The sequence below is a fragment of the Eutrigla gurnardus genome, assembly GCF_963514095.1.
Source record: "Eutrigla gurnardus genome assembly, chromosome: 12".
NCBI classification, from domain to species: domain Eukaryota; kingdom Metazoa; phylum Chordata; class Actinopteri; order Perciformes; family Triglidae; genus Eutrigla; species Eutrigla gurnardus.
The window spans coordinates 8,697,969-8,725,626 of record NC_139926.1 but is presented as its reverse complement, the minus strand read 5'-3'; the positions used below and the strand labels follow the sequence as shown (position 1 = coordinate 8,725,626).

Here is a 27,658-nt window from a genome sequence, read left to right as displayed (position 1 = left end):
GATGGTCTCTTCATTGTTACCAACCCAAGCTTTAATGTCCCTAACTCACAAAATCTAAAGGAAAGTGCTAGTGACAAATAAACTGTTTTTTGATGTTGTCAGGTACTTACTTTACTACAGAAAAGAAGAGACTATTTTTGATGAGTAAATCTTTTTCTGCTTTTCACAGGGTTATAAAGTATGCCTAACTTCAAAATCAAGTGCCAATGGTATGTGTAGGATTTTCATTATGGGATTCAATTAGTTATTTTGTTATTTACACACAGAACGAACCACACAAAAGAAGTACGTGCTTGACAAATGTGGTTACGGTATGAATTACATGTTGTTTTTATTTACTTAGGTCAGTTACAGAAGTCTAGCACATATCAGTAATGCGCCTCATGCTCATGAACCTCTGGCTGCTCATGCCCATGTCCCTGAAGCTCCTGTACTCTCCGGGCCTCACGTACATCATCCTGCCTCTGTATTGGGGCTGCTCGTACATCAGCCAGTGGCCGTCCATCACGTTGCAGGACATGCAGTCGTTCATACGGTAACGGTCCATGATGTTGTCACAGTCGTCCATCAGCTCATGCATCTGACCACCGAAGTTCTCCCTCTCGTAGATCCTCATCCTGAACTGGCCTCTGTGCTGTAATACAAGACAGGGAAAATGTAAGCATTGTCACACATTTTGAAACTAAAAACAAATTGTAAATGTAAGGAAATCTCTTACATAGGGGATCATTCTACAGGATCTGATGTTGTCGAACATCATGCCCATGCTCATCATGCGCTGCATGTCATGGTACTCGCCCCTCCTCATGAAGAACTGCTGACCCATGTAGTTGGAACGCTCGTAGACCATGAAGCAGCCGCTCTCCACCCTGCAGGACTGGCACCTGCTCAGGTAGGAGGACATGTCAGAGCAGTCACTCATGCACTCATAGGAACGACCCTGGAAGTTCCTCTCCTCGTAGAAGACAATCTGAAACAGAGAAAAGATCCTGATTTCAGAACCAAAAGGCGTTCATGTCTGTGTCCTTACATTTTTGTTTTTTGCTGTGTAAAAACAGTTTTTTGTTTTTTTAAATGTGTGAAAACATAAGTAAACAAACCATTACCTTGCCCATGATGGTAGTTTAGGTGGTTCCTGGTGGATGGTTCAACTTGCTCTGCCAACTCCATGACTCCAGCGCCTTTTTATACAAAAACCCAGGGGCCATGATGTGTTGTTATTTAAATGTGCAAAGCTGATGAATTAGCAGTATGCCTTTTGCTGAACGGGGTCTGTAAATGTGTGACAATGATTTTCCATCCATACATTTCTGGCAGCCATCATCTCCATTGTCTATTATAAGCATGAACTTTGTTTGTGTTCCATTCTCAGTCAGAAGGTTCTTTGCATATGATTTGCTCATCACTGATGGAAAGAGCGTGACAGCAGGCCACGTCTGTGTCAAAACCATGAGAAACCCAGAATCTGTACTAATATTCAGTTACTATAAAGAATTAAACATACTGACTTAGTATTTTTGTATCTCAACAGTTCTACCTCGACTGATAATGAATCCTCTGTTGTAAATTAAAAGAGTGTTGTTTCGTGTGATCTTACTTTAAGTTTACCTTTTTAAGGGAATTTGTAGCAATATGAGATCTCATATAAATATTAAAATGAGCACAGCCAGAGTGATACAAATGAATCAGAACGCAGAATGTGAAAACAGCATTGAATAAATGGAGAACAAAAAAACACTTAAAGTATACTATAGACTGTTTGAGACTAGCACTGAATTCTGTTTGACAGACTTTTTAAAAAGAGTAATAGATATATTAATGTGATTACCATGAAAATATATATTTATATAGTTAATAGTCTTATTTACGACGGCGTATTAGGGCCACTGTCGAAAAAAAAAAAAAAAAACGGAGCCGAGAGAGGTGGGCAATATTCTGAGATTAGCAAATTTGCGAGTTTTAAAGTGGCAAATTTGCGACTTTAAAACTAGCAAATTTGCGAGTTTTAAAGTGGCAAATTTGCTAGTTTATTACGATGCTAACAACCTGCATTTATGCAAGCTAACTTCGCTTCCGAATGTATATCGGAAATATCTTTCTAATTAATTCATCCCAACGTGTGACGCTTTGCTAAGGCCCTTAAGGTAATGGCTGTTGATGGTTATTGTTGGTTAATTTTATATGGGCCAAATTGTCATCTTATTTGTGTTTATTGAGCAGGTAGTTTGCCTAAGCTAGCAGTAGCTTTCACTTGTTGTCGTAGCAACGGCAAACATCCGGGTCAAGCTACGTGATTACTTCCTCTATGACCGCTAGCTTAGCCAAACCACCCGATCAACAAACACACATACTGTAAGATGACAATTTGGCCCATATAAAATTAACCAACACTAACCATCAAGAGCCATCACCCTAAGGACCTTAGCAAAGCATTGACACACGGGATGGATTAATTAGAAAAGCTACATTCATGGGAAGTTAGCTAGCATAAATGCCGGTTGTTAGCATCGTAATAAACTAGCAAATTTGCCACTTTAAAACTCGCAAATTTGCTAGTTTTAAAGTCGCAAATTTGCCACTTTAAAACTAGCAAATTTGTGACTTTTAATCTCAGAATATTGCCCACCTCTCTCGGCTCCGTTTTTTTATTTATTTATTTTCGACAGTGGCCACACCGTCGTACTTATTTTATGCACATTTTAATTTGTGCATGAAAAATGTACAGTTGAAGTATTCACATAACATGAGTGGATGGAAATGTGTTTGTATTTTCGTTTGGTGATTTGTTTTTTCTTTTTTTTATATTTCTTTCAAATTTACAGTCAATTTGGATGTAAACTCTCAGTCTTTCTGTTAGATCAATCCTCACGTTTACACTAAAAATGTATGACTAGCAAATTATGATTATTAGACATGCAACTGGATTACCAAATATTAAATGATATGATATACTGAAAACTTAAGTTATGAAATATTGTATGGATTGTTTTTTTTATGGTAACATAGTCAACTCAAACAAACTCTTATACTCATAAGATGTGTTATTGTTCCTTCTGACTCAAATGAACAAGCCATATTAATATTTAAAATACATTGTGGGGCTCCTACCTGTGCCCTTATGAACACATTCCAACAAATGTTGGAAAACAAGTTTTTGTGAGTGGAAACCAGTGCCAACATCTTGGGTAGGGAGCTTGCGATCCGTGGCTGAAAGCATAAACCACCTAATACTCATTTTGTGCAGGACAGCAGTGTGCATGGAATTGGCCCTTTCAAATAGGATTGATGTTTTTTTCAGAAGTTAGCATCACAATGGTTCCTTCAACAAAAAGTCAATCACCTTTTATTTATGATTTTTTCATCGCCAGAAGTAAAAAGTACATTTTATGCTATGAACTATACCAGAGTCACATGACTTCACGTCACTACCATGTGGCTAAAAGCAGTCAAGTGTTTGACCTGATGGTGTTTGGTAATCTCATGTAGCCACTTAACACGTAAAAGCTTCAAAGTCCGCCAGTGGGGAATTCACTGACATAATAACAAAAGCATATGAGCGAGGTTGTCTTTAACAAGTGAGATGTTAACTTTCTCACTGGTCACAAACTTCATTTTGAACAATGTGCAAGAGTGATCCGTTGGATGGACTGCCTTATCTAAATGTCGTAACTGCTGTTACGGGTAACTATCACTATGTCGTGTACTCTTTTCCCTTGAATCATTTTGTCTGCCTCTCTAACACACACACACACACACACACACACACACACACATACACACACAGAGGGAGTTGTGAGTTGTGAGTTGGACTAATTGCTTGAACCAGGCTCTGTTACAGCCTGTTCTTAAAAAGAAAATAGTTGTATATCATTACTGTTAATATGATTAAAACCATATTAGTAGCATTGCATTTGGTAAAGAGCACACAATGACTTCAAAGATCAAGGTTTCTCCTGATTTGGTTTACTTGTGATCCCCACCTCTACTTTAAAATACAAGAAATAAATGCATTATGTGAATAATACCAATACTATCATTTTGAATAATTTAACATGATCAAAAATGATAGGGTACTGCAATGTTTTCAATTATTTTTGATATTGTAAAAGTATATTATGATTCATAATTAAATTCTACAGAGTACAACAATGAGCATAAGTGAGTCTGAAAAAGTATCACAGAGGCAAACAATTTAAAAAATGTTGGACACTTTAATGGGTAGTTTATTTGCTTTGGTCCAGCTGCAGTACAGTTTTGGCTGTTTACCCCTGACGTTTCTTGTAGTCAAGGAGTAAAAACAATAAAAAGAAATTGCCCCCTTTGTTCACAGTAATTACAAAATAAGTACAAGATCTGCATTCCACAAAGTGTCAGCAGCCCTTTGTCATCTCCACCAGCCTCTGTTCACTTCCTCGAGGCCAAGCAACAAAATCACACATAGACAAATGAATGAAAACACATTCACAGGAGAGATTAAAAATTCAACATCTTTAATAAACAAAGTGTTTGATATTTACAGCAAGGTTTGTGCTCAGTGGCTAAAATTCGGTGACCCTCCTGAAGGAGCCAACGATGGCGCAGGTGGCACACCAGTCGCGGTACCTCCGGTACTCCCCAGGTCTCAGGAAGTACTGTCTGCCTCGGTAGTTGGGGTACTCATAGAAGATCCAGAAGCCATTCATAACATTACTGGAGTAGACATGGCGGTGGTGGAAACGGTCAGACACACAGGGACAGTCATCCATGAACTCCATCATGTGACCACTGAAGTCGGGCTTCTCGTAGATGCGCAATCTGTAGGAGCCTCGATACTGTGGGACCAAAGGAAAGACGTGTCTTTTTTAACCACAAGATTATGACTAATCAAGATTGGCAAGCGTAGACACAAACATATAGTCTGAATAATCTATATTAATGCCTTTTTGAAAGGATCACAGACTTGAAAGCAGCTTCAAAGAAGATGTTCTTTGTCTCTCATTGTCTTCTTACCAGTGGAATCATCCTGCACGAGCGGATACAGCTACTGAAGCCCATCCACCTCTGGTAGTCGGGATACTCTCCCCTCCTCATGAAGTACTGGTGGCCCATGAAGTTGGGTCGTTCGTAGATCATGAAGCAGCCGCTCTCCACCCTGATGGAGTTGCAGCGGCTGAAGTACGAGTGAAGGTCCGTGCAGTCATTGCCGCACTCATAGCTCCGACCCTGGAAGTTCTTGTCCTCGTAAAAGATAATCTGGTGGAGAATACAAGTGTCACAAGCTCCAGAGGGAATGTTTCAGTGAAAAAGAGAACCAGAATTGAGCCCAATATAAAACAACATTCTGATATCAAATTGAAAAGCTTTGTAGAAACTTATATTCAACTTATCAACTTATATTGAATGTGAGCAGAGAGGAAAAACAGTACTTACCTTGCCCATGGTCTCCGTTGGAGAGATTCCCCATGTTTTCAGGGCTTTTTATACTACCTCTTGACAAACAAAGTATTGTTATTCAAATTCTCTCGTAGTTATAATTGAAGGCTACTGGCACATGTTTACCTTTTTGTTGGAGCACAACATTGGGTGAGAAATATGGATTTGTATTTGAAAAAAGGATAAATAATTAACTGGTTTGGTGTTTTTGACATGCATGGACAAAGGAAAAGACTAGTATGGTATCCACACATCGAGTGGACAATGGCTGCAGAACAATATGGAACAGCCCTTTCGCATTAAATATGTTGCATAACAGAGCAGGAAGCCATTCACTGTCCCTAACGCTCTACCTGAGCAACCCCACTGTATGCAAATAAGTACGTGTACACTGTGCTGTCGGGGTCTGTGTGTTACTCTCACTGGAAATAAATATTTTGTTCATTTTTACAATGTACTGTATGTTAATTTACTTTACCTCATGTATTAATACAACATTTACCCCCAGATTCAGGTGTAGTGCAGCATGTTTTTTCAACTTTCTGACAGTTTTGACTTAATGGACTACAATTTCCAAATGTCTCACAGCTGTACTTGGCTTTTTGAAGACTCCCCCACCAATATTATATTACACTGTAAAATGAGTATGTGGTCTCAATTTTGGTTCCATATAAAGCAAAAATATTACACTTGTTTTATTTTGTAACATCGGTGTTCACAACAGGTTGTGTGTATGGTTGGTTGAATTACATATAATTGTTCATATAACTCTGTTGTGGGGGATTTTCTGTATGATAAATATTTGGTGGGATGGTATTAACTATATATTCATATACATAGACAACTTATCCGACTTATATCCAAAGGATAATGACCATTTAATTTCATTTATTGCTTTCATCCTGTAAATTCACATACACCTGTAACATAGTATTAGTTATGAAAATATGAAAATATTAACTTCTATACATGTTTAGTGGTTATTAAGGTTGTCACTGATGCTTGATATCCATGTTTAATATTATTTAGTTATAAAACAGTTACTTTTACAAGTACTTTTATTACAAAAGAGGGATAGTTAAAGCAAAAATATTAAACTTTTAGCTCTGGTATACATATACATTTAAGAAACAAATTTGGATGATTAGTGTCATAAAAAAATAATTTTAACTGTTTTGCTATTTCTCTCTACTTACTATTTAGGCAACCGTAAAGAAAATATGTATGAGTCTCAAAATGTATATGTGTGTCTGGTGTAGTAACGGTGTGGTAGCTACATGTTGTAATATGACATTTACCATTTTAAGTCAATTTGTTTTATCTCTGATTTGGTGAAACTATAAGAGTGGGGTTGTAAATGTTTCATGCTGTGTATTTGCAAATATGTGCTAATAGTATCTGTTATAAATTACTTGGAAAAAACACCTATTTCCTGCTTTCCATCCTGATTTTTTACTATTTATCTCATATTCTGCTAATTGTTGTTGGGTCTGTCCAGCATCATTGCACTCATATTTTCACATCAGCTTCCTGTTTCACACTCTGTGGTCTGTGCTGCTACTCTCTATGTTCTGCTTTGTGTTTAATTCTCCATATCCATATGGATACATTCTGCCAGTATAGAGACCAGCTGACCTCATTAGGGGCACAAAGTGGGAGAGGGCAGCTCATGCAGTGTTTGGTATTTTAGTGGAAGCATAGAGGAGCTTAAAGTACCTAGTAGAAGCTAACCTGAAGCTATATTCGATACATTGTTTAGCCACACTGTAGATGTTTGTCTCTACTGTAACACTCAATGCACTCACACATTTTACAAAATGTTAATAAAGCTTTATAGTCATTATTAATTCAAGTGTCAGTTATGAAGCAACAAACCCCTGCTGAGCATTGGCAGATACACAGACTAAAAAGTGAATGATTTTTGAAGCATTTGAAGTTTATTGGGAAAACAGACAGTTAAACTCGGGGAAAGATGCATTGAAACGAAGCTCGACTTCAGTTCAAGTCAGTGATTCTTCTGAGGGAGCCGACTCTGGGGCTGACGCCTCCCCAGTCGCTGTATCTCCTGTACTCTCCGGGCCTCAGGTAGTACGCTCTGCCCTTGTAGTTGGGTTGGTCGTACAGCAGCCAGTGGCCGTCCATCACATTGCAGGAGTTGAAGTCAGACATGCTGAGGCGGTCCTGGACGTTTGGGCAGTCGTCCACCAGCTCGTGCATCTGGCCGGACATGTCGAAGCGCTCATAAAGCCTCATCCTGTAGGAGCCTCGGTGCTGGCACAGGATTGAAAACACTGTCACTATGTGCAGAACAATAATGCATCTAACTAGTATCCAGAGATATTTTAATTGCTTTTTAATGTCTCATTAGTCAGGTTCATCACTGGTGCCTTATGTTTATTTATGAAAAACATGCCTTTAACAGCAAAACACTCAAATGAAATTGGCTCTATTTTTTCTTTCTTTCTTTTTTTTTTTTGTTACAGCATCTTTAAACAAAATCTCTACGACCTACCTGGGGGATCATACGGCAGGATCTGACACAGTCGTTCATGCCAATCATTCGCTGGTTGTCAGAGTACTCTCCTCTCCTCAGGTAGAACTGGTTGCCCATGTAGTTGGGCCTCTCATAGACCATGAAGCAGCCGCTCTCCACCCTGATGGAGTTGCATCTGTTAAAGTAGGAGTGAAGGTCGGCACTGTCGCTGTTGCACTCGTGAGAGCGCCCCTGGAAGTTCCTGTCTTCGTAAAATATGATCTACAAAAGCAATCATTGCACATAGAGACAGTTTAAAGAACTGTAGTCGAGCAGAGGTACAACAACTCACAGAAATATTGAGTCAAAATACAGGTGCGTAGGATAGTGTGGAGAGTAGTTTCTTTACCTTCCCCATGGTTACGTTGGCTGCAGACTAAATTAGCAGTTAATGCTGTCCCTGAGCCAAGCCACTGCGCTTTATAAAAAAAAGGAAGAAAGAAAGAAAGGGCAGTGGTGTGATTGCACAGCATAAAGTATTGTCATTCAAATATAACCCTCACAGTGATGATGGATCAGGGGTGGGGGTGTGGGGGTGGGTGGGAAAAATCTGTTTATGTATAGATGACTCTTGGTGTGTGATGAGTTATTGTTCTTTCCTCCATGTTCATCACAATTTGCCCACCCCAGAAAATGCCACTGTACAATAGACTGATAGACTGTGTACTGCACTGTACAATCTGTCAACTGAGGTAATTTAACTCGAGCAGACATGCACTAACATAATAATAATAATAAGAAGAAGAAGAAGAAGAAGAAGAAGAAGAAGAAGAAGAAGAAGAAGAAGAAGAAGAAGAAGGATTGACGTGCATCTCTTACTCAGTATTCACTACTCATGCTGTGTTTTAAAAAGTCCTGCTTACAACTGAATGGGCCATGAAGACTCCATTTTGCAATTGCTTTATTATGGTGTAGACTGTTTGATCAACAGGTAGAAAAAACATTTTGAAAATGTGTTTTGCTCTTGATGTATGATGAGTGCAATAAAGCCATCCTAATATCAGGGAATTAGACATTCTAATCCTGCTTCATATCAATATTCAAAGGTTTTTCAGGCTTAATCCTCAAAGTAAAATGACCAAAATACTGTATTACAAGAAACATACAGTATTTTGTACTTTTTGAATGTTGGTCATTATCTGAGCACGGAGCCTTTCCAAAACCTCCACGCAGCTCTAGGTTCCTCCAACACAGATCAGTAGTCCAGGATGCGTTTGATGGAGCCGACCCTGGCGCTCCTGCCACCCCACTCACTGAACCTCATGTACTCTCCAGGCCTAATCAGGTACATCCTGCCCCTGTAGTTTGGGTGCTCATAGAAGAGCCAGTTGCCATGGGTCACACTGCAGGAGAAGATGTCGTTCACGTGGAAGAGTTCCATGACGTTGGGACAGTCCTCCGCCAGGTCCATGATCTGACCTCCGAACTCGAGCCGCTCATACAAGCGCATGTTGAAGGGCCCGGCCTCCTGGTTTCAAAAGGGAGAGAAGAATCGATAAGTAAAGCACTCAGACACAGATCCAGACGTGGTTCTATATTTTTTAGAATAATATATGATGTGCCAGGTACCATTTACAATGTAGCTGTAATGATGTTGTATATATAAAGAAAGATGTTTGTCAATAGTTTAGTAATATAACAGTAATATATGAATATGTATTAAGACCTTTACAATACACACTAGCAATAATGATCAATTAATATTCAAAGTTATGATCTTAAATTGTAGCCCTACTATACATTTAAGCATTACAGTTTTTAAATGATACAATATTTTTTTTTTTATTGGATGGGTGAAAATGTTGTGTTCATGGTCCCCAGAGGATAATTTCTCTCTCTAGCTTGCCCATGAGGTTAACATTTGTGGTTTTGAGTGAAATGGCTGAACACTGTTAGAGGAATTACCATAGCATGTTTGCATGCTGATGTTAGCATTTAGCTTGAATCACTGTTGTTTTTTTTCATCTTGGTTTTCATGCTAAACATTTTTTTTAAGTTTCCCTCAACAATTTTACTCTAAATTCTACTTAAACATATCATGATGGAAAATTACATGCATCTAATTTTGTAAAAATATATTGTAATTTAAATTGCAAGAATCATTCAGCGCATTTCCATCCTGTTTTATTGTGATCTTTTACACATAAAACAACATTAAGACCCCAGGGAAAAAACGGGACTGAAAACATCGCAAAAGGATTTTTATTATTGGCTGGGGTAGAAAGATTGGTAGGTATATTGAAAAAACTGAAATACAACAGTGCAATGGAGACAAACTTAATTAGTCAATCATGACCTAAATGGAACATGTGACTTAAATGTCCATTGAAGAACCAACAGAGCGCTGCAGCAATAAGTTGGGAAACCTGGAAATTAGCTAACATTTTTTGCACTTCTGGTTTTCTCGTCTAAAGTCAATGGGTTGAATTGGTCAAGCATTGGACATTTTCATTGTTTTCATAAGACTGCTTTGAATTTTGAAGCTTTTACGTGTCTTAAAAAGTTGGTTGCTAACAAGAGACTAAATCAGACTGCCGAGGGCCATCATGCCAAACTGCCTTTAGCTAAACTCCAGGTCGGCCTAAAAAAAGTATGTCAACCCTGCAGCCCTGTTTGGCAGCAGACAAAAACACATCAGATCTGTAAACTCCCTCAAATTAATAAAACAAACATATTTGCAATATTCCCATTATGTTTTCTACCATTTTGGGGTTTGACTGGAGCTCTTTTTATGATATCATCACTCTTCTTCTGCTGACTGGAAAAAATGCGCCCCCTGCTGTTATAATTACATAACAGCGGATGGTAACGTGGGTAATGTAAGGATACTTTGTTCATTATCAATAGTGACATGATCATTTGATTAAAAAAAATGATATAGCTCAATTGCACTCAGGTGTCAGTATAGACCTGGTAAGTGTAGGCCTACAAGTTCCCAGAAACAGGAGCTCACCGTGTGGATAAGGCGGCAGGAGCAGACCAAGTCGTTGGCACCCATCCAGTGATGCCAGTCGGGATACTCTCCTCTCTTCAGCCAGTGCTGGTTCCCACTAAAGTTGCATTTCTCGTAGATCATGAAGCAGCCGCTCTCCACCCTGATGGAGTTGCAGCGCCTGAGGAGGCACGTCAGGTCCGCGCAGTCATTGCTGCATTCACTAAAGCGCCCCGAGAAGTTCTTGTCCTCGTAGAAGATAATCTAAGACGAAAATGGTCATGGCTTTTGTTTAGAAATAGATCTGTTTTTATTTAATCATGCTACAAAACATATGTACGGTCAGTTTTTCTGTGTAATTGACCATTTTCTGTTTTTTTTTTTTTTTTTTTATCTGGAGGGGAAAATATGATTATTATCTCATATCAACAGAACGAGTGCTTTGTCATGGCCTACCCTCCTCGGAGAGCTGCGGTGTTTACCTTCCCCATGTTGGTCCGTATGCCCGTCATGCATGCGCCTTGTCCCGTGTCATCCAGCCCTTTGAAGACTCCCATCTCTCACATATATAGTGCACGTGAAATGCAGACTCTGCACGTGTCATTCATATTGTAATAGCCAGGAATCTTTGGCGTGTGTGCGGTGGCGTTACCCTGAAGGCTTGTGGTTGTACATGTGAGAGCTGACGGGCTGTTTGGGGCTGGTCTGCGGGTTTTGTGATGGACTCTTTGTCGACACTGAATGGGTGTGTTTGCTTTTTTTTCACCATTCCTGGAGTTGGAGTTTTTTTTATCAAAGCTGCTCATGGATGGAGGATTCCTGCCATCAGTGGAGTGCTTGGCATGATTCATGTTTTCTTTCACACGTGTAGCTTTACGCAGAAACCCGCATTTGCAGATTAGCTTTATTTTTATTTATTTATTTTTGCAACTTTATCATCAGAACTATTTCCAACGTTCAGTTTTGCCTCAATGTCACACTTTGCTCCCATGTCTCTGAATTCTGTCCAAACGTGTTACTTATCATGTAGAAGCTGCGTTTGAAGGCGATATCATTTTAAATTCAATTTAAATTCACACCAGCTTCGTTAGAGAAGATGCGCCTCTATACGTCAACAGCGTGTTAGTTTAGTTTGTGTTATCTGTTGTTTCACTGCCCTCTGCTGGACAGCTACACACAAGGCTGTCACCTCTCATTTTAAGAACAAAATATCCTTGTAATCATGTGTGAGATATTAATTTGTTGCTATCCTCATGGTGAAACAAATCCAAAAGTATTCTGTAGCGTTCAATCATGTGATCACATGATCCTCATTAGCAGATGTAGTTTAGGGTTCATATTAATCTTACAACATTTTTTCATCCGAAAAAAATGTTTTCGGATCACTTTAAGGTCTCCTCGAGGCTCAGTTCACTCTCAACCTTCCATGACAACTCTGAGTGCTGGTCATGTGATAAGGCCTGAAGCTCCAGACACCTTCTGGTGAGATTGTCTAAAGTCTCATCATCGATTCAACTCTTTTCATTTCAACTCAGTCATTTACGTGTCAATGAAAAGTGACAGACTTTCCGTCAGCTCCAAAGAGAACGCTCGAGCCTCGGTGTGATGAGTGTCAGCGCTTGTAGGATTTTATTCAGACCTCTGATGAGAGTCAGGATGTCAGGCCATGACCCCTCCACATCCTCATCAGAAAACATGCCCTCCAAGCGTAGAGAGCAAGAACAAAACTGAATACAACTGAGCACTGACGCCATTTTATTCAGCGTGTGAAACAGGGCAAAGAGCAGACATTTCACAAGAACCATTTTTCTGTCATTAGAGGTCCATGAGTCGCCTGATGGATCCGATCCTGGAGTTGCTGCCGCTCCACTCGTTGAAGCTCTTGTACTGGCCGGGCCTCAGGTAGTAGTGACGTCCCCTGTAGTTGGCCTGCTCGTACATGAGCCAGTGGCCGTCCATCACGTTGCAGGAGTTGAAGTTGGACATGTGGAAACGGTCCATGAGGTTGGGGCAGTTGTCAGTCAGCTCCATCATCTCGCCTCCCATGTCGAAATGCTCGTACAGCCTCATCTTGAAGCTGCCGTTGTGCTGCAGAGGGCAGCGAGGTCAAAGGGTCACATCTCAATGAAAATCAAATCTTTCTTTTTTTTGACATTTTCAGTAATAGGCTTATTTGCTTTGTCGAGAGTTGGATGAAAAGACTCATTCCACACATCTGTACGGTAAGACTAAGACACCACAAGCAGCTAATTGGCTTAGCTTAGCATAAAAGAAAAAAACAGCTGCTAGCTTGGCTCTGTACAAAGGTAACACGATACACAGACACACACCTGTAAGTTCTGGGAGTCTCTGCTGGTTGCCTGATCAAAGTCTTGGAAAAGTCTGACACGCCTCATATAAATGCAATTATCATGCCAATGGTAAGATCATTACTGATACTTGCTGCCAACCAATGTAAAAAAGTGTCCTTGTTATATATCTTACCCAATTCTGATTATTTTTGGATTTTTGAATTGTGGAAATGCAGCTTAAATGAGAAAAAGAGAAAACTGTCTAAATATATACTCAGGTTTCCTTAAATTTCTTGATTTTTTTACATACACTTTATCTATAATTTAGGGGACAGGCTGCTTAAATATTTCTTAAATCAAATGGTGATATACCTGAATTATTGTTGCAAGAGCAAATGAGGAGCAGGGGCAAAATTACAGCTTGACTTTCATCTGTCTGAGATCAAATTGTTTGTTTTATCCTTGAAGGTTAGTTATTCTGAGCACAAGAGACCTTCCTTAAAAATGAGAAAGGCAGCAGTAGGCTTGGTTTGGATCGTTCTGACAAAATTAACCATTTTTAGAGAAGGCCTTACCATGGGGATCATGCGGCACGACCTGACACATCCTTTCATGCCCGTCATGCCCATATAGTCGGAGTACTCTCCCCTCTTCATGAAGTACTGGGTTCCTGCGTAGCTGGGGCGGTCGTAGATCATGAACATGCCACTCTCCACCCGGATGGAGCGGCAGCGCTCGAACATGGAGTGCAGGTCAGCACAGTCGCTCATGCACTCATAGTGCTGGCCTCCAAAGTTCTTGTCTTCGTAGAAGATAATCTGACGGAGCAGAGGGCATCACAAATGGCATTTGTTCAATCTCAGTGACTCACAGGAAGCCTACTTGTTGTTTGTAAAGTTAAACTTGACACAAACCTTTCCCATGATGGCTGCTGCTGTTGGTCAAACGGCTTCCTGTGTTGTTGAAGGTAGAGTCCATCTCTTTATACCTTACCCTGCGGGAGCGGGTGTTTTTGTGTGTGTTGTTATTCAAATAGGGCACGGTGTCAGCAGAGACCCTACAGGAGTCTTCCTGCTCCTGTTTGTCCTGTCCTCTGTTGGGGTTAACGGACACTGGGCAGCTTCCAGCAAGAGCCACAGCGTGGACAGTTGCTGGAACAGTCAGTGGCCAGCTCTTCACACAACTTCTGCTACTCACACAGTATGTAAGGAACTGAATATATATGTAAATATATTTTCTGTCATTCAGGCTGTAGGAATGTGAGTGGCAGAGTGATATATGAAAATACCCAACTTATTTGAATATCCCACAATGGCAATCTCAGAAGCAAGTAATACTTCTTTTAAGAAACATATTAAATAAATAAATACATTATGAGATTCTCAAGTAGGGATGCACTGATTCAACTTGGTCATATCAATAAAATCCATATATTTTTATATGATAGTGTGTTAGAGTGTTATGTGTTAAGATTTTTTTTGTTGCCAAAATAATAGCTGGTCAGTGAAATTATTCATAAGCACAGAGAACATTATTTACATTAGATTCATTTATTTAGTTATTTAAAAAAAAAGATTGGTATGCCGGGTCAATAAACATCTCACTCCTTGTTGAACCACATATTTTATTAACATTACCACAAAAAGATGACTTTTGGAGGAGGAAATAGTTCCTTTTGGTGGAATTTAAATGTGAATAAAATCAATATCATCAAGTGAGATTCCTGATTAAAAATCTGTGATTCTGCGGAAGGAGCCGGTGGTGGCGCAGGTCGCCCCCCAGTCGCTGAACTTGCGGTACTCTCCGGGCCTCATGAAGTACTGCCGGCCGCGATAGCTGGGGTGCTCGTAGAGGGTCCAGTAGCCCTCCATGACGTTGCAGGAGTAGATGTCGCGGCTGCGGAAATGGTCCTGCACTGACTCGCAGTCGTCGCTGAACTCCATCATCTGGCCCTGGAAGTTGGGGCGCTCGTAGATGCGCATGCGGTAAGGACCCTCGCTGGTCTGGAGGAACACAGTCGAGTAAAATGCAACAGGAAGTGCATCAGTGCAAGGGTTTCCTTCACCAGGATGCATTTCTCTGTTATTTTGTCCTAAATCTGCAAATGATTATCCTTCATTCTTTTGCCAAAGAGCAACAGTTAGATTTGCGATTTGAAACTAATACAATACAAATCATAAATCATATCTTTTCCAATTTTTTGAAAAGTTTTTATGGTTTAAATGTAGTGAAATCACTTATCTCCAGCTAAATTCATCTTTTGTATATGTGTTTGGTGTTTGGTTCAGAGGATAAGTAAAATAATTTGTTTGTATTGATTCATCTTTGCCTTATAAAATAAAAGCCAAATAAAAGAAGAAAACAGATTTAAGGGCTTAAAACAAACAAACAACATTAAACACATAGAACATGATCCTTATCTAAAAGATATCTAAACTCAAACATTTCATGAATTAACTTTAACATAGTACCCTGAATAGAGGATAAGCGGTAGATGATGGATGGATGGAACTTTAACACAGTGACTGTCTGGGGAACAGGTAAGCTGTTTGCACCAAGAAGCATTCAAACCCCTTCTTCAGTGTCTATCACGTCAACGCACTTCATTAAAACACTATGTGTTAACACAAGATATGAACTCACATAGGAGAAAGTACGGCAGGAGCGGATGGTGTCATTGTAGCCCATCCAGCGCTGGTAGTCGGGGTACTCTCCTCTGGTCAGGACGTACTGGTAGCCAGTGTAGTTGGGCTTCTCATACAGCACCCAGCAGCCGCTCTCCACCTTGATGGAGTTGCAGCGGCTGAAGTGGGGGTGCATGTCAGGGCAGTCGGTGTCGCACTCATGGGAGCGGCCCTGGAAGTTCCTGTCCTCGTAAAATGTGATCTGAGTCCAGGAGAGAAAGCAAAACTCAGCCACAGTGCACAATAACAGCCGTCAAACACTGATCAATTACATATGGCATCTGATATTAACATGGTGATGCCAATAAATATTTTATTCTTAATATATAGTTGTTAATCATCATAGTTGTTAATCATGTCCCTGCTAGCCAGTAAAAGAAGGCAGACACATTTAAGTGAGTTAATACAAAGCCTTCCTCTCACATTTAAAACTCTTCATGGTACAGTTTAAAACCCAGAACATAATCATGTACATAGTTACAGGTTACGGTTTTACCAGCAAGATATCCGACAGGTTTGTCTCCGTGTCCTGCATTGAACTGCTTATAATCAGACATTTGACCAACATTTGCTACCGGGTTAATGAATATCATTATAGATAGACAAACATACCTTACTACTCATCCTGCAAAGAGTGCTGGAGCCAGACACTAACAGAAAATGTTGGTGTCACAAAGCAGCACCAGCTGCCCGCTATATAAACCTCAATCAAAGAGTTAGCAGATCCCACTTGAGCTGTTTTTTCAATGGGCAGGGATTTAACGCGCTGGCACCGCTGCCAAAGGTCCTGATCCTGGGCATAGAGCGAAAATCCCTGAATCATCACAGCAAACGTCCTACCAGGCAAATTACTGACCCACCGTGCCCTCTGTATTGATATGCACATCAGAGAGACAATTTATCCACTAATCCATCATCAAGTGGATTAATCTTTCCACCCAGAATGTCAGAGGTCATCACAAATCAAATTTAACCATTTGTTGAAATGTGTGGATTGCACCAGCTCTTCATGAAACCAGCACGACAATGGAAAACACAGATCTTCCCTCAGTTATTAAATGAAATATGAAGTATTTTGTTGTTAATTTATTATGTATTATTTTTCAATATTACTTAAGTGTTATATGTTATATCTGTTCAGTGTTATATTTAATGAGAACACTTGAGAAGTTTGAAGGGGAAATGTCACTTGTCGACTGTACGTTGTGTTTCAATGTTTTTTGTAAAAGGTCACATGCCCAAAGCGTTAACAATGGGTGGAATTTGATCACATTATTTTAACGTAACATCTCCCTCTGCAAATAAATTAGTAACTGCAGCTGGCAAATCATAGTAGTGCAGTAAAAAGACCATATTTCATCTGAAAAATAGTGGAGTATAAAGTAGCAGGAAATTATGTATGCGTTATTAACTAATTTAGTCAAATTTTATTGCCATAACATTTCATCATTAAATGTAAGTTAAGATTATTTTTGTAAATCAATATTAAGTCTTCAAGACATCAAACAGCAATTATCAAGTTCCATGTCAGATGTGAACTCCATATTACCTCTTTTACATGAATTAGCTTACACTGTACAACAGGTTGGAAGCCACAAACACCATCATTTTAATGTAATTACAATGAACATAAATTAAAATTTGTCTTCAGACATTTTTAATCAATCGTTAAAGATTGAAGTTTAAAGTGAACACTGAAAGAAAAGACAGCAGAAGTGAAAACTCTTCAAACAGATATAAAGTCATGGTCATGTGGACAAGACCAAACAGCAGAAGGGGGACATCAGTCGTGCAGAGACTCCAGTGAACCTTCATAGTGTTCAGCCCTTTCGTCATGGCGACCACTGTTGTCCTGAGAGAGGAGAGGTGGCGTTAGATACTCATGATGTCCGTTTAGATCCACAGGGTGGCAGTAGAGGTCTGTTATACAGGTTTTAAACAAATACATTTTTTTAACCTGAAACAAGATGTAGTCTAATTCTCCCATGATTATCAGATTTTCTTTCCCTATGAAATATTATGAATTAAAATAATAGACAGATACTGCATTAATTAGGATGGCGTGGCTACTCACACTGAGGAAGGAGTGAGACGAGGAGGAAGATGATGAAGAGTGTCCTGACACTCGGCCAGGAGGGGTACTCGCCTTAATCTTCTCAGACAGCCATCTTTTCAACTTCTGACCTGAGATTAAAAAGAGAGACAAATAATGGTTCATCATCAGGTAGAGAAGAGCACGTTGGCTAACTCGCGTTTGCTTGGATGCAGTGAAACAACATGGTGATGGAGAGGAAATATGACTCTGAATACATTACATTTGGATTCATAATGGCAGGCAGTGATAGGTGGGGGTACGCTCAATATTTATTTATTACAGACGCCAGGTTTATTTTTTCTAATTTTGTAATGTTCGTTTTTTTTCTCATTCATTTGGGAAGTTGGTCCCCGGATGGTTTTTGTAACAATCAGAAGTGGGCCTTGAGTATTAGATCGCACCCCCTCAAGCGCAATCACTTCACCCACTCAAGATGCATGTAATATACTGCATGGGTGCCTTTGTTCTATCTTTTGACCTGAATGTGAGGACATTTCCTTATTTAACACTTTACTTAGAAATGGACTCCTGCCTCATCTACTGTATGTCTCCCCATTAGGGGGCATTCGATTTAGAATCTAACAGAAAACATTTCAGAAGGCAGCAGGTGAGGTGTCAGGAATAGTCATTGCTTGGCTATATTATATATTCCAAGAGGAAGGGGATGGAGGGAAGGGGGGTATGTGCATTTGACTGCCTGTATGAAGAGTCACAAACACACTTACTGTGCATCTTGGAGTGGTACACGGCCTTGTAAGAGCCCAGCATTGCAAAGGGATGGTAGGATAGAGTGAATGGATACACGATTGTGCCCTAGGGACAAAACATTTTTTTTAGTTTACATTTCTACATTACCAAAATAATGCAATATGAATGGGTGCTAAATAGTTAGAAGCATACTGTGTGTTTTTCCTTTCTAAACACGAGTGTACTTTTTTAGTCGGGATGCTTGCACCTTGGACTGCTGGTTGTGGTACGAAGCAGCTGGTCTACTCCTGTACAGAGCCAAGATTTCCTCCAGTGGCAGGCTATGCTGAAGCAGGAAAAAACTGCAACTGTTAGCAACTAGCAAATTGGAAATGATAAAAATGTACAGGGATTTTTAAAAGGTACAGTGTGTTGGCGAAATTTAATATAATATTCAGAAACTAAGTTTTCTTTAGCGTATAATAACCTGAAACTGAGAATCCTGTTTTCATTAGCTTAGAATGAGCCCTTCATATATGAGTGGGTTCTCTTCATGTTGCGCTGCCATGTTTCTACGGTAGCCCTGAATGGACAAACCACTCACTGGCTCTAGAAAGAGCCTTTCACATTTGTACGGTACCTGAAGGCCACCGTAGCTCTCCAACACCCTTGTGAAACTGCATTAACATGAGCCACATGATGCAAATCCGTGGAACCGCCAGCCGCTGTCTGACTTCCATTGCTACTCAAGTTATTATAGAAAGGATGCCAAATTGTGTTACCACGGTTTTGGAATCAGAGTGATCAGAGGGGTATAGTCATTTGCAATCTGCAACCACACTGCTCGATGTCACCAAGTCCTACACACTGTCCCTTTAATAAAAGCTGTAAAGCTGAAATGACACTTACCATAATTACGCCAGCAAAGGACGACAGAATCATGGCCTCGCGCTCTAAGCGGTTGGGATACTGGACACTTCCTGAGACGCTTGTTGCTCCACTGTGGTAGAGAGGAGAGTTTCCTTCAGCAGCCAGAGAAAGCCAACAGTTGAGCATTTAAAGCTAGAGGCCCCTGGGATGAGGGACCCTTGTTCACTTTTACCACAGCCGACCATGACCCCTTTGTCTAAATTACAGCAGTATGAACCTTTGTCAAGTGCTGTTTCACATCTTAAATATGAAACTCGTTTCCCACACAGTATACACATTCTGATGGTTGCATTCTGAGGTATATTCATAAAGTGCATGTTTTTTATGACTGCTCGGTTGAATCGAACTGAAACATTCAGCACTGGCTACACAACCACTAGCAAATCTGTGATTGTGAGGTAAAGTTCCAAACTAATAACTCCTTTATTGATTTAGTTGTTCCTTAGTCCAATGGTAAATCTCACAGGAAAATACTCTTTACTCCACTTCATTTATTTAATAACTTATTTCGCAGATTCAGATTAATAATGTAAAGTATAACCAACAAATACAGTGTGTTATAAATGTAAAGGTTAAGATGTATTTTGAATACCTGGACGATAATTCACAAACTTCCCAGCAAATAGCCTATAAATAGTTGGAACCAGTGACACGTGTACAGGCTGCCACAATAGTGATGCGCCAACGTAACGCAAGTTCCATCCCACTTTCTCAAAGTCCAAGGTGATCTTTAAATGTATTGTTTTGTCAGTCAAACCGAAAGATATTCAGTTTAATACGATAAAGAGGAAATTGCTAGTACATTTGTACCTTTATTCAAGTAAGACATTGAATGCAGAATGGAGTATTTCTACATTGCTCTTACTTTTTATTTATCACCACCAGTATAACTTGAGTCCATAAAAACACGAGCATCTTACATGAAGTCTCTATCGAGCACGTCCCAGTCCTCTTCTTTGTCCAACCACCAAAGAGCAACACTTATGGCCAGGTCATAGTGAGCCTGTAACATGCACACAACTTAAATACATAGCATCAAATACATAGATTCATTTAAAAAGAAATGTTTTGCATGTACAGCTCAGCCCTTTCATTTGGTGTTATATTGACTGATCTTAGCACTTAACATGCAGTCACAGCTCTGCTTCACATAAAGGCTATGTGAAGGTTTTACCAGGTCATCCAGCATTGTGGAGGTCTCCTTCCCCTTCGGATCAAAAGAAATTTCTCTGAGTTTCTGTCCAATGTAATCACCGCTGTTCCAATTAGAGAAAAAAGGATTCAGTTGGTATTTTAAATTGTCCTTATCAACAATCTGAGCTTTTAAGATCCACTCACATAAGCGCCTTAACATCTCTTTTCAGCTGTCTTGCCTCCATTTTTTGAAATAAATCCTTTCATGTAGGTCTCCTGCAAAACACTGGAAAACATCTAAATAATGTTTTATAGTTCTTCAACACGGAATTATATTCATTACCAGGATGACGACTACAACTGAGTGAAGGGATACGACGGTGAAAACAATTGATGTACTGGTGGCTGACATTTAACTAGTGGTAAAACAGCCGAGTGCAACAAATCCACAACTGAATCCATCTCTCCTGTGCAAAAAACATTTATATATTTATATTGCACAGACCAAAAGATACCATCATTGACACTTTTAAAACAAATTCAACATGCAAGCTTCTGTACTTACCCCACAAGTCTGGTCCACTGTAAATAAGCAGACCTTCAGTTTACACGATGAAACTAAATCTTACACATGGTTGGCTGCGGGAATGCAGCTCTGAATATGGTAACCTTTCTGGAGAACACAAGCCCTGGACAGCAATATGGAACAAGCTTCTCAGGTGAACTGCCTGGATTGAATAATGTATGAGCACCAACCCCCTGTCAACCTTTTCAACAAGTCAAACATTACTGGGAAAAAGGTGGAACAGTGGTTTCAGAACATATAGATTACAGTCAGTGTTTTCTCACACATTTGTCCGGTCTATTCTATAAAATATGGTAGCCAGCAAACATGTTTGATCAAAAAGTCTGATCAAGTTTCAGAAAACGAAAAAAATTAAATAAAATCAGTCCACGAAAAAGGATCTTTAGAACTTTTAATTGGTTTTCTTCTGCGTCTGCGTGTTCTTCTTCCCATCCTTAAAGACTGGAGAACTCAAAAACCTGCAGTCTGTGGTCTTCAACGCCTCATCTTCCTGCCCAAACCAAAAAAATAAGAAATTAATTAATTACGAGCTGCTGTTATCTGTTATAATAAATACTGAAAAGGATGAAAAAGATGTCTCACCTATTGAGTTTCGGCTCCTTATAATCGATGGCACCTTTTCTCCTCCTGGTTTGCCTTGTATTGTCACTGTGTGGACTTGTCATGGTGTTGGTCAGTGATGTTAAGACTCTTCCTGCTGCAACACAATAAATCAGAATGAAGTTGCCTTTGAGGCATCTCTAACAAAGTCCCAACAGATAACTTGCATGTTTCGTGTTACATGAAAACACAAAAACTAGAAATAAAAATCAGCTATGATTAATTTCACATGGCAAGAAAACATTTTCACGTTCAAGTGTGAAGTTCTCTCTGTTGTCTCTTGTGGTTTCACAACACATGGAGTGCACCACTACCCTATGTTCTTACACCAATTAAAATACATGACAGAAACGTGACATACCTTGCTAACAAATAATATAATAAGGTCTACTTGTGTTTAAAGTGAATGGGGAAATTAAAACTCTCCTGAAAGAAAACATGAATCATTTTAGCCCAACATGGAGCAGTGGTGCACTTCAGCCTCTTGTGGATGAAATGACAATTACAAAAACAAACTCTTGAAACCATATTCTGTATATAAGAAGTGGACATAGTCGTCAGGACGTCACCCATTGGTTTGTAGACTCAACCACCTCGGATGGTGGCCGTCTCCACCTTTGAATTTGTGCAACCAGTGAACAGAAGTGAGCATATTTGGATAGCGGCGAGCAGCAACCTTACTAGATCTGGATTAATCTGGCTTCTAGTGAGAAGCTGTTAACTGAGATCATAATTCAAGGTAAACTTCCCAACTAAGCGTTAATGTAATCTTAATAGCCAATTACATCGGTAGCATGGTAGTGATGCCACGGTATTACCCTGTCAATCACAAGGTAGCCACGCCCTGAAGCATACCCTGCTTTATTGTCTAGTTTTGTCTAAATGTGAAAATAATTTACAGAAAAAACTGACATCCTGCTGTATTGAAGAAGACTTGAAACTAACTAATGAGAGCATTTACTCATGCATGTCTACAATGTTTACTGAGATAAAAAAAAACATAAAATGTAAGTAAGAAACTCAAATATTACCCTGGCATAAACCCTTTATCCCCTCTTCAGACAAACAGGAGCGAAAACAATTTAAATGAGACTTAGAAATCAACAAATTTTCACACTCGTGTCTCACGGCTTCTTAATAATGTGCAATAACTAACATCAACATATAGATGCACACTGATCTCCTCTGTACAACCAATAATATAACATAATTGTCTTCATCAAACAACCACTGGTTTTGCTCTCAGGATACCTGCTGATCAAAAACGCTGTCGCTGCAAACCAACGACTAAATAAATATGACACTAGAAGGCTACCATCTACGCTGGAGTTTGAATGTGTATCAAGGTAGACATAAATTATTAATTTTTAAAAAAAAGAGGTAATAATGGATACCACACCTGGAGAGGCTTCAGTTGTGACAGTAGCCGACTCCTCAATCAGTGCCGGCGTACCAGATGTCTCCCTCCTGCCAACATCTAGAGAGCTCACTTCAGTGTCAGCAATGCTGACGTCCATGTCCAGCCACGGTGGCATCTCATCGGTCAGCAGGTCTCCCCGATTCTGAAGAACTGCCTCACCACTGGTGTCCACTGTGTGACTTTGTAACTCATTAGACATCCTTGTGTGGTCTAGTGGAGCAATGTCTTGAGTTTTCCGCCTGTAAACCACAAATGTTTCCCTTGGTTTTCTGGTTTCTGTGGGTGTCTGCAGATTGGACGTCTTTCTATATTGTTGTGGACTCTGAGCCATCCTTGCCATTGAACCATTAGGTTCTGAATCATATAGATGTTCGATGATGCCATCCTTTTCACCAACATCAGAATGTGACTCAACCACTTGTAAATCATCGAAATGTTCTTTGTTTATTTCAGGACCATCGAGGCCACGGAGAGGTGAGGGGTCACCGCTTTCGTTGAGATAACGATCTTCATCCGTGGATCTAAATCGTTTGTTGCTACTACACCTCCTACTTTTCTTCCTTTTCCTGTCGTTTAAATGAGCAACACTTCCCTTTCTCTGCACGGCTTTGTTCTCAGAGGTCATCTCCCCTCTCCTGGCTTTTTTAGGTCTCTGCAACTCTGTTACTGAAGTGCAGTCTAGATCCAGCGGTGTTGCTTCGTGGCTATCGTTTCTTCTCAAATCCTCCTGAGGGCCTCCTGATAGAGTGGCCAACCAAGGATGTTTCCAGGAGCTTGATGTTTCCTTTAATGCTCCCGCACTCTGCCTGTGTGTCTTTGATTCTGAATGTTTCAGATCGTCACCTGCATCCATTACTGTTGACAGCTCTTCTGCTTCACAGTTAGGGGACCCTGTAGAGGGCATTAAGTCCTGCTCCACGTACAGGGAACTTTCAGGTAGTTCTTGGTCTTCTTCATTGTGGACCTGTTCCAATTCAGACCGACTCTCAAGCGATAGTGGAGGTAAAATGACAAACGTCTTCCTGGTGACAAAAGACACCTTCTCACCTTTACTACCGGTCCTCCTACATGTGATGTTGGACCTGGCCATATCATTCTCTGGTGGCAATTCTACATCGTTGCTGGCTTCCTTGGCAATGTCATGTGGCCTTGTTTTTGACCGCTTATGCTGACGGGATTTTAATTTGTCCTTTGTTGCTTTCTGATGTTTGCCAGATTCAGACACTAATTTGGGAATGCGTGAGGTAACGACTTTCCTGCACTTTGTTTTAGGTTTTGGGTATCTAATATCACCTAGTGCATCACTCTGAACCTCCTTCATCCTAGGATATGCAGAGTTCTTCTCTTGTTGGTTTGTCGACACACTTGAGCTCAACTCCCTAGAGGAGCCCATTTTTTTGCCCTGGGATTCCACAGTGACAATCTCATTATCTTCACCGAGCGTCATCTCCATCGTTGTATCCAGAAACATTGTCTTCTCTTGTACGTTGTTATGTTCTGGTTGAGTTTCCACGATTGCGCTACTTGGAACATCATTGGAAAGAGATTGCTGAGGTTTTTCACACATGCTTTCAGCTGAGGAGTTTGGACTGTTCTGAAGACAGGGGGCCAACTTCATATGAAACCCAGATTGAGGAAACATCATTGGCAGATTTTCTACTTCATCCCTTAGGCTGCTGGACGGCAAATTTGTTCCTGACTGGGACGCCTGTTTAAACCGTCTTGAATGCCTTTTCTCTGCATCCGTGTTATCTGTGAAAAAGAAGTTATGAACAATAAACAAATTACTTATTTTCATGGAATTCTACATCATTATATCAGGATAGTTCATGGTAAATTATGAGTAAAAACAAAAAACTCCAAAGCTCCCCACCATTGAAAAGCTCCATGGACTTTCTGGGATTGTTCTGGCTTTTGAAGACATATGAAGCCATTTCTAGCTGAGGAGGTAACTGATCTGCAAGACTAATAAAAGGGAGTTAAGGAGGAGGGATGGGAGAGATAGAAATGGCAGATGTCATTCACAGCTGAATACAGTATTTACTCACCTTTCCGCAACGAGATTTTCTTTGTCAACATCACCAGATAAGTTGTCGTCAGATAGTTTAGGAAGAGCCTGTGAGAAATAAAAAAGTCACAATCACAGATCATGTTTGGCTAAGTTTGACATTTCCACACATTTTCTACTACCATTATTGAATTTATACATTTGGTTAGCGTTTTTTTATGGCATGTTTGTGACAACAAACTAAAAAATAGTAAAACATTATCTTGATAAGATTATTTTACAGTATTGTCTGAAATATTAGATTCCATGGCACTTAGGAATCCTTACGCCATCAGAGAACAGGTCAGCCCCCATGTTCAGGTACGTGTACATGTTCCGAGCGTTGCTCTGGAGAGATTCAAAGATGAGGCGCTGTGAGGGAAAAACAAGATGAACTGCAGTCAATACACTCAACCATCAGATCAAACAGGGCACTTTTGACATAGACATATACCGGTATATATATACCGTAATCAATACATGCATTGAAAGAAAGTATTGCCTTCTGCCAAAACAGGCCCTAATGTTATGTGCTGTAACAAAATACTTTTAAGCAAACAAACCCACCAGTTTCTTCTCCTTGTAACCAATGGTGGCCCGCTCGAAGGACATAGCTACCACTTGTTTCTGAAGGTTCACAACCTCCATCTCCAGCTGCCTGTACCTCTGCTTCTGAACTTGCAAACCCAAAGCCAACGCCTTGTTGTTGTTCATCAAAGAGACCTTGGTGAAGTAGGGGCCTGCTCATAAAGAAGCGTCACAGTGTACCACAAAGCTCATAGTATAACATAGGTTTGTTGTACAACATAAAAAAGGCACAGCAATGTTAGTTTGTGAACGTGTTCAGAAGAATTAAAGACTCACTGAGCATCTTGTTTTTGATCTTTGATGCAGTGACGCTGGCGTAAGACCACTTCGAAGACTTTAAAGATGCCATTGTCCTCATGGGTAATATAACTAGATAAACATATAGAGTCGCATGAATGATGACATCCATAAATTGATAGAAAACAAACAAAATCGTTAGCTTTGGTACACGGGTGATTTAGCACACACAGTAGCCGGTAACGTTAATAACGTTTTGATTCGCGATGTGTACAATTGGTACTAGTCACACACAATAACGTGTAAGGTTACTACTAAACATTTCCCACACAACGTTAATGCCCGATTAACGTTCCTAATACCACTGTGTAACTGAAGTTAACGGCTGGCTAAATTACGTTTGCAAACACAGAAAGCGCATACAATCCACTTTTCTGACAAAATGACAACAAACGTTGGTTATTGTGTTGCCGACGTTGACGTTAGCTCACTTACCGCAGTTTAAATGGTGGATACACTGTGCTGGCCTAGCGGGACGTTAACTACCTAGCACATTACTTTTGTGGACAAAAAACACAGTCTCTATTGCACAGTCAAACAAAATGTCCTATTTTCAAACCGAAATCAAAAAGTCCGCCACCTTCAGGCGCATGCGCTGGGGTGCGTGTCATAGAAGCTGAGAGCCAATCAGAAGCGATACGATTATATTATATTAGATTCACTTCATTGTGCACCTCAGTAGGAACATAAACACAGCGAACTATTTAACATATAGAATATAAAGCATAGTAGTGCAAAAGGGCAGGAAGCAGCAGATAGTTTGTATGATAACAATACAAGTGAGAAAATCTTGTAAGATAAATTGATTTCCCTGATGGAGCCATTCTGTGTTCAATGCCTGTCTGGCATAGGGAATAAAAGAGGAATAATTTGTATGCAGCCCAAGTGGGGGAGGCTTGCCTAAGATTCAATTATGTATTTATTTTTAATCAACACCCATATTGATGAAAATGTTACTTTGGAAACATGTACTTTTTTACTTCCTAAATGATAACACAAATTTGAGCTATCATCTTTATGTTACTACTCTTTTAACTGTATTGGCTTGATTAATTATTAATTAATTGAAAATGTACAGGTAAAAAGCCCTATTTTTTGGTTTTCACAAAAGAGATAGATCAAAAACATGTACATTGAACACCGTCAGTAAACACAGTAATTTTAAAGTCTGGTGAAACGTTGCAGTGCACCTTGATTTTGAGCATGAGGACCGACATACTTGACACACAGTTGTTTCAACACCTGGGCTAACAAACGCGAGGGGGAAAATTACCCTTGGTCACTTTGAATGATCGAGATGGAAATAAACTGGCTGAGAGAGCGCACAACTGCTTTTGCCGTATAGTCCCTTTTTTCTTTTATTCGGCTTAGCCAGGTGTGGCAAGTCCCGAAGCTGCCACATCTTTCTTAGACTGGGCACAA

General features: G+C 40.0%; 7 protein-coding genes and 1 pseudogene across 11 annotated transcripts; all 8 read right to left on the bottom strand.

Moving 5' to 3' along the window:
- Window positions 1-306: 306 nt before the first annotated feature.
- On the bottom strand, window positions 307-1,159 carry LOC311022251 (gamma-crystallin M1-like). Its single transcript, XM_084023367.1, has 3 exons — window positions 1,107-1,159; window positions 719-970; window positions 307-634 (listed from the first exon to the last, which is right to left on the bottom strand). The coding sequence occupies exons 1-3, from the start codon at window positions 1,113-1,115 to the stop codon at window positions 359-361; spliced, it is 537 nt and encodes a 178-aa protein (XP_083879493.1). The 5' UTR covers window positions 1,116-1,159; the 3' UTR covers window positions 307-358.
- A 3,360-nt stretch (window positions 1,160-4,519) lies between these two features.
- Window positions 4,520-5,418, bottom strand: LOC311022263 (gamma-crystallin M2-like; the record flags this gene model as incomplete). Its single annotated transcript, XM_084023381.1, has 3 exons — window positions 4,520-4,811; window positions 4,990-5,232; window positions 5,410-5,418. 3 exons carry the CDS (start codon window positions 5,416-5,418, stop codon window positions 4,539-4,541), a joined length of 525 nt encoding a protein of 174 aa, XP_083879507.1. The 3' UTR covers window positions 4,520-4,538.
- A 1,924-nt stretch (window positions 5,419-7,342) lies between these two features.
- On the bottom strand, window positions 7,343-9,132 carry LOC311022258 (gamma-crystallin M2-like). 2 transcript variants are annotated; one of them, XM_084023375.1, is made up of 4 exons: window positions 9,064-9,132; window positions 8,295-8,363; window positions 7,925-8,167; window positions 7,343-7,683 (listed from the first exon to the last, which is right to left on the bottom strand). In XM_084023375.1, the coding sequence occupies exons 2-4, from the start codon at window positions 8,301-8,303 to the stop codon at window positions 7,408-7,410; spliced, it is 528 nt and encodes a 175-aa protein (XP_083879501.1). In that variant the 5' UTR covers window positions 8,304-8,363; window positions 9,064-9,132; the 3' UTR covers window positions 7,343-7,407. The 2 variants fall into 2 exon arrangements, with proteins under 2 accessions (XP_083879501.1, XP_083879502.1); XM_084023376.1 differs by having other exon boundaries at window positions 8,295-8,358; window positions 9,064-9,114.
- On the bottom strand, window positions 8,301-11,434 carry LOC311022332 (gamma-crystallin S-1 pseudogene; annotated as a pseudogene). Its single transcript, XR_014599307.1, has 3 exons — window positions 11,360-11,434; window positions 10,899-11,141; window positions 8,301-9,413 (listed from the first exon to the last, which is right to left on the bottom strand). The product of XR_014599307.1 is annotated as a gamma-crystallin S-1 pseudogene (transcript).
- Window positions 11,435-12,626: 1,192 nt separating this feature from the next.
- LOC311022264 (gamma-crystallin S-1-like) lies at window positions 12,627-14,140 on the bottom strand. Its single transcript, XM_084023382.1, has 3 exons — window positions 14,083-14,140; window positions 13,744-13,986; window positions 12,627-12,965 (listed from the first exon to the last, which is right to left on the bottom strand). The coding sequence occupies exons 1-3, from the start codon at window positions 14,089-14,091 to the stop codon at window positions 12,693-12,695; spliced, it is 525 nt and encodes a 174-aa protein (XP_083879508.1). The 5' UTR covers window positions 14,092-14,140; the 3' UTR covers window positions 12,627-12,692.
- A 608-nt stretch (window positions 14,141-14,748) lies between these two features.
- On the bottom strand, window positions 14,749-16,543 carry LOC311022257 (gamma-crystallin M2-like). The gene is made up of 3 exons (XM_084023374.1): window positions 16,465-16,543; window positions 15,812-16,054; window positions 14,749-15,171 (listed from the first exon to the last, which is right to left on the bottom strand). The coding sequence occupies exons 1-3, from the start codon at window positions 16,474-16,476 to the stop codon at window positions 14,896-14,898; spliced, it is 531 nt and encodes a 176-aa protein (XP_083879500.1). The 5' UTR covers window positions 16,477-16,543; the 3' UTR covers window positions 14,749-14,895.
- Window positions 16,544-17,291: 748 nt separating this feature from the next.
- On the bottom strand, window positions 17,292-21,380 carry c9h2orf80 (chromosome 9 C2orf80 homolog). Its single transcript, XM_084022539.1, has 9 exons — window positions 21,264-21,380; window positions 20,903-20,984; window positions 20,739-20,820; window positions 20,485-20,567; window positions 19,544-19,634; window positions 18,903-18,980; window positions 18,673-18,760; window positions 17,927-18,036; window positions 17,292-17,704 (listed from the first exon to the last, which is right to left on the bottom strand). Exons 2-9 carry the CDS (start codon window positions 20,941-20,943, stop codon window positions 17,636-17,638), a joined length of 642 nt encoding a protein of 213 aa, XP_083878665.1. The 5' UTR covers window positions 20,944-20,984; window positions 21,264-21,380; the 3' UTR covers window positions 17,292-17,635.
- On the bottom strand, window positions 21,164-26,785 carry sgo2 (shugoshin 2). 3 transcript variants are annotated; one of them, XM_084022535.1, is made up of 9 exons: window positions 26,672-26,785; window positions 26,216-26,308; window positions 25,919-26,094; window positions 25,640-25,723; window positions 25,353-25,420; window positions 25,178-25,269; window positions 23,284-25,056; window positions 21,867-21,981; window positions 21,164-21,774 (listed from the first exon to the last, which is right to left on the bottom strand). In XM_084022535.1, the coding sequence occupies exons 2-9, from the start codon at window positions 26,295-26,297 to the stop codon at window positions 21,759-21,761; spliced, it is 2,406 nt and encodes an 801-aa protein (XP_083878661.1). In that variant the 5' UTR covers window positions 26,298-26,308; window positions 26,672-26,785; the 3' UTR covers window positions 21,164-21,758. The 3 variants fall into 3 exon arrangements, with proteins under 3 accessions (XP_083878661.1, XP_083878663.1, XP_083878662.1); XM_084022537.1 differs by having other exon boundaries at window positions 21,867-21,978; XM_084022536.1 differs by having other exon boundaries at window positions 25,919-26,091.
- Between the last annotated feature and the right edge of the window lie 873 nt (window positions 26,786-27,658).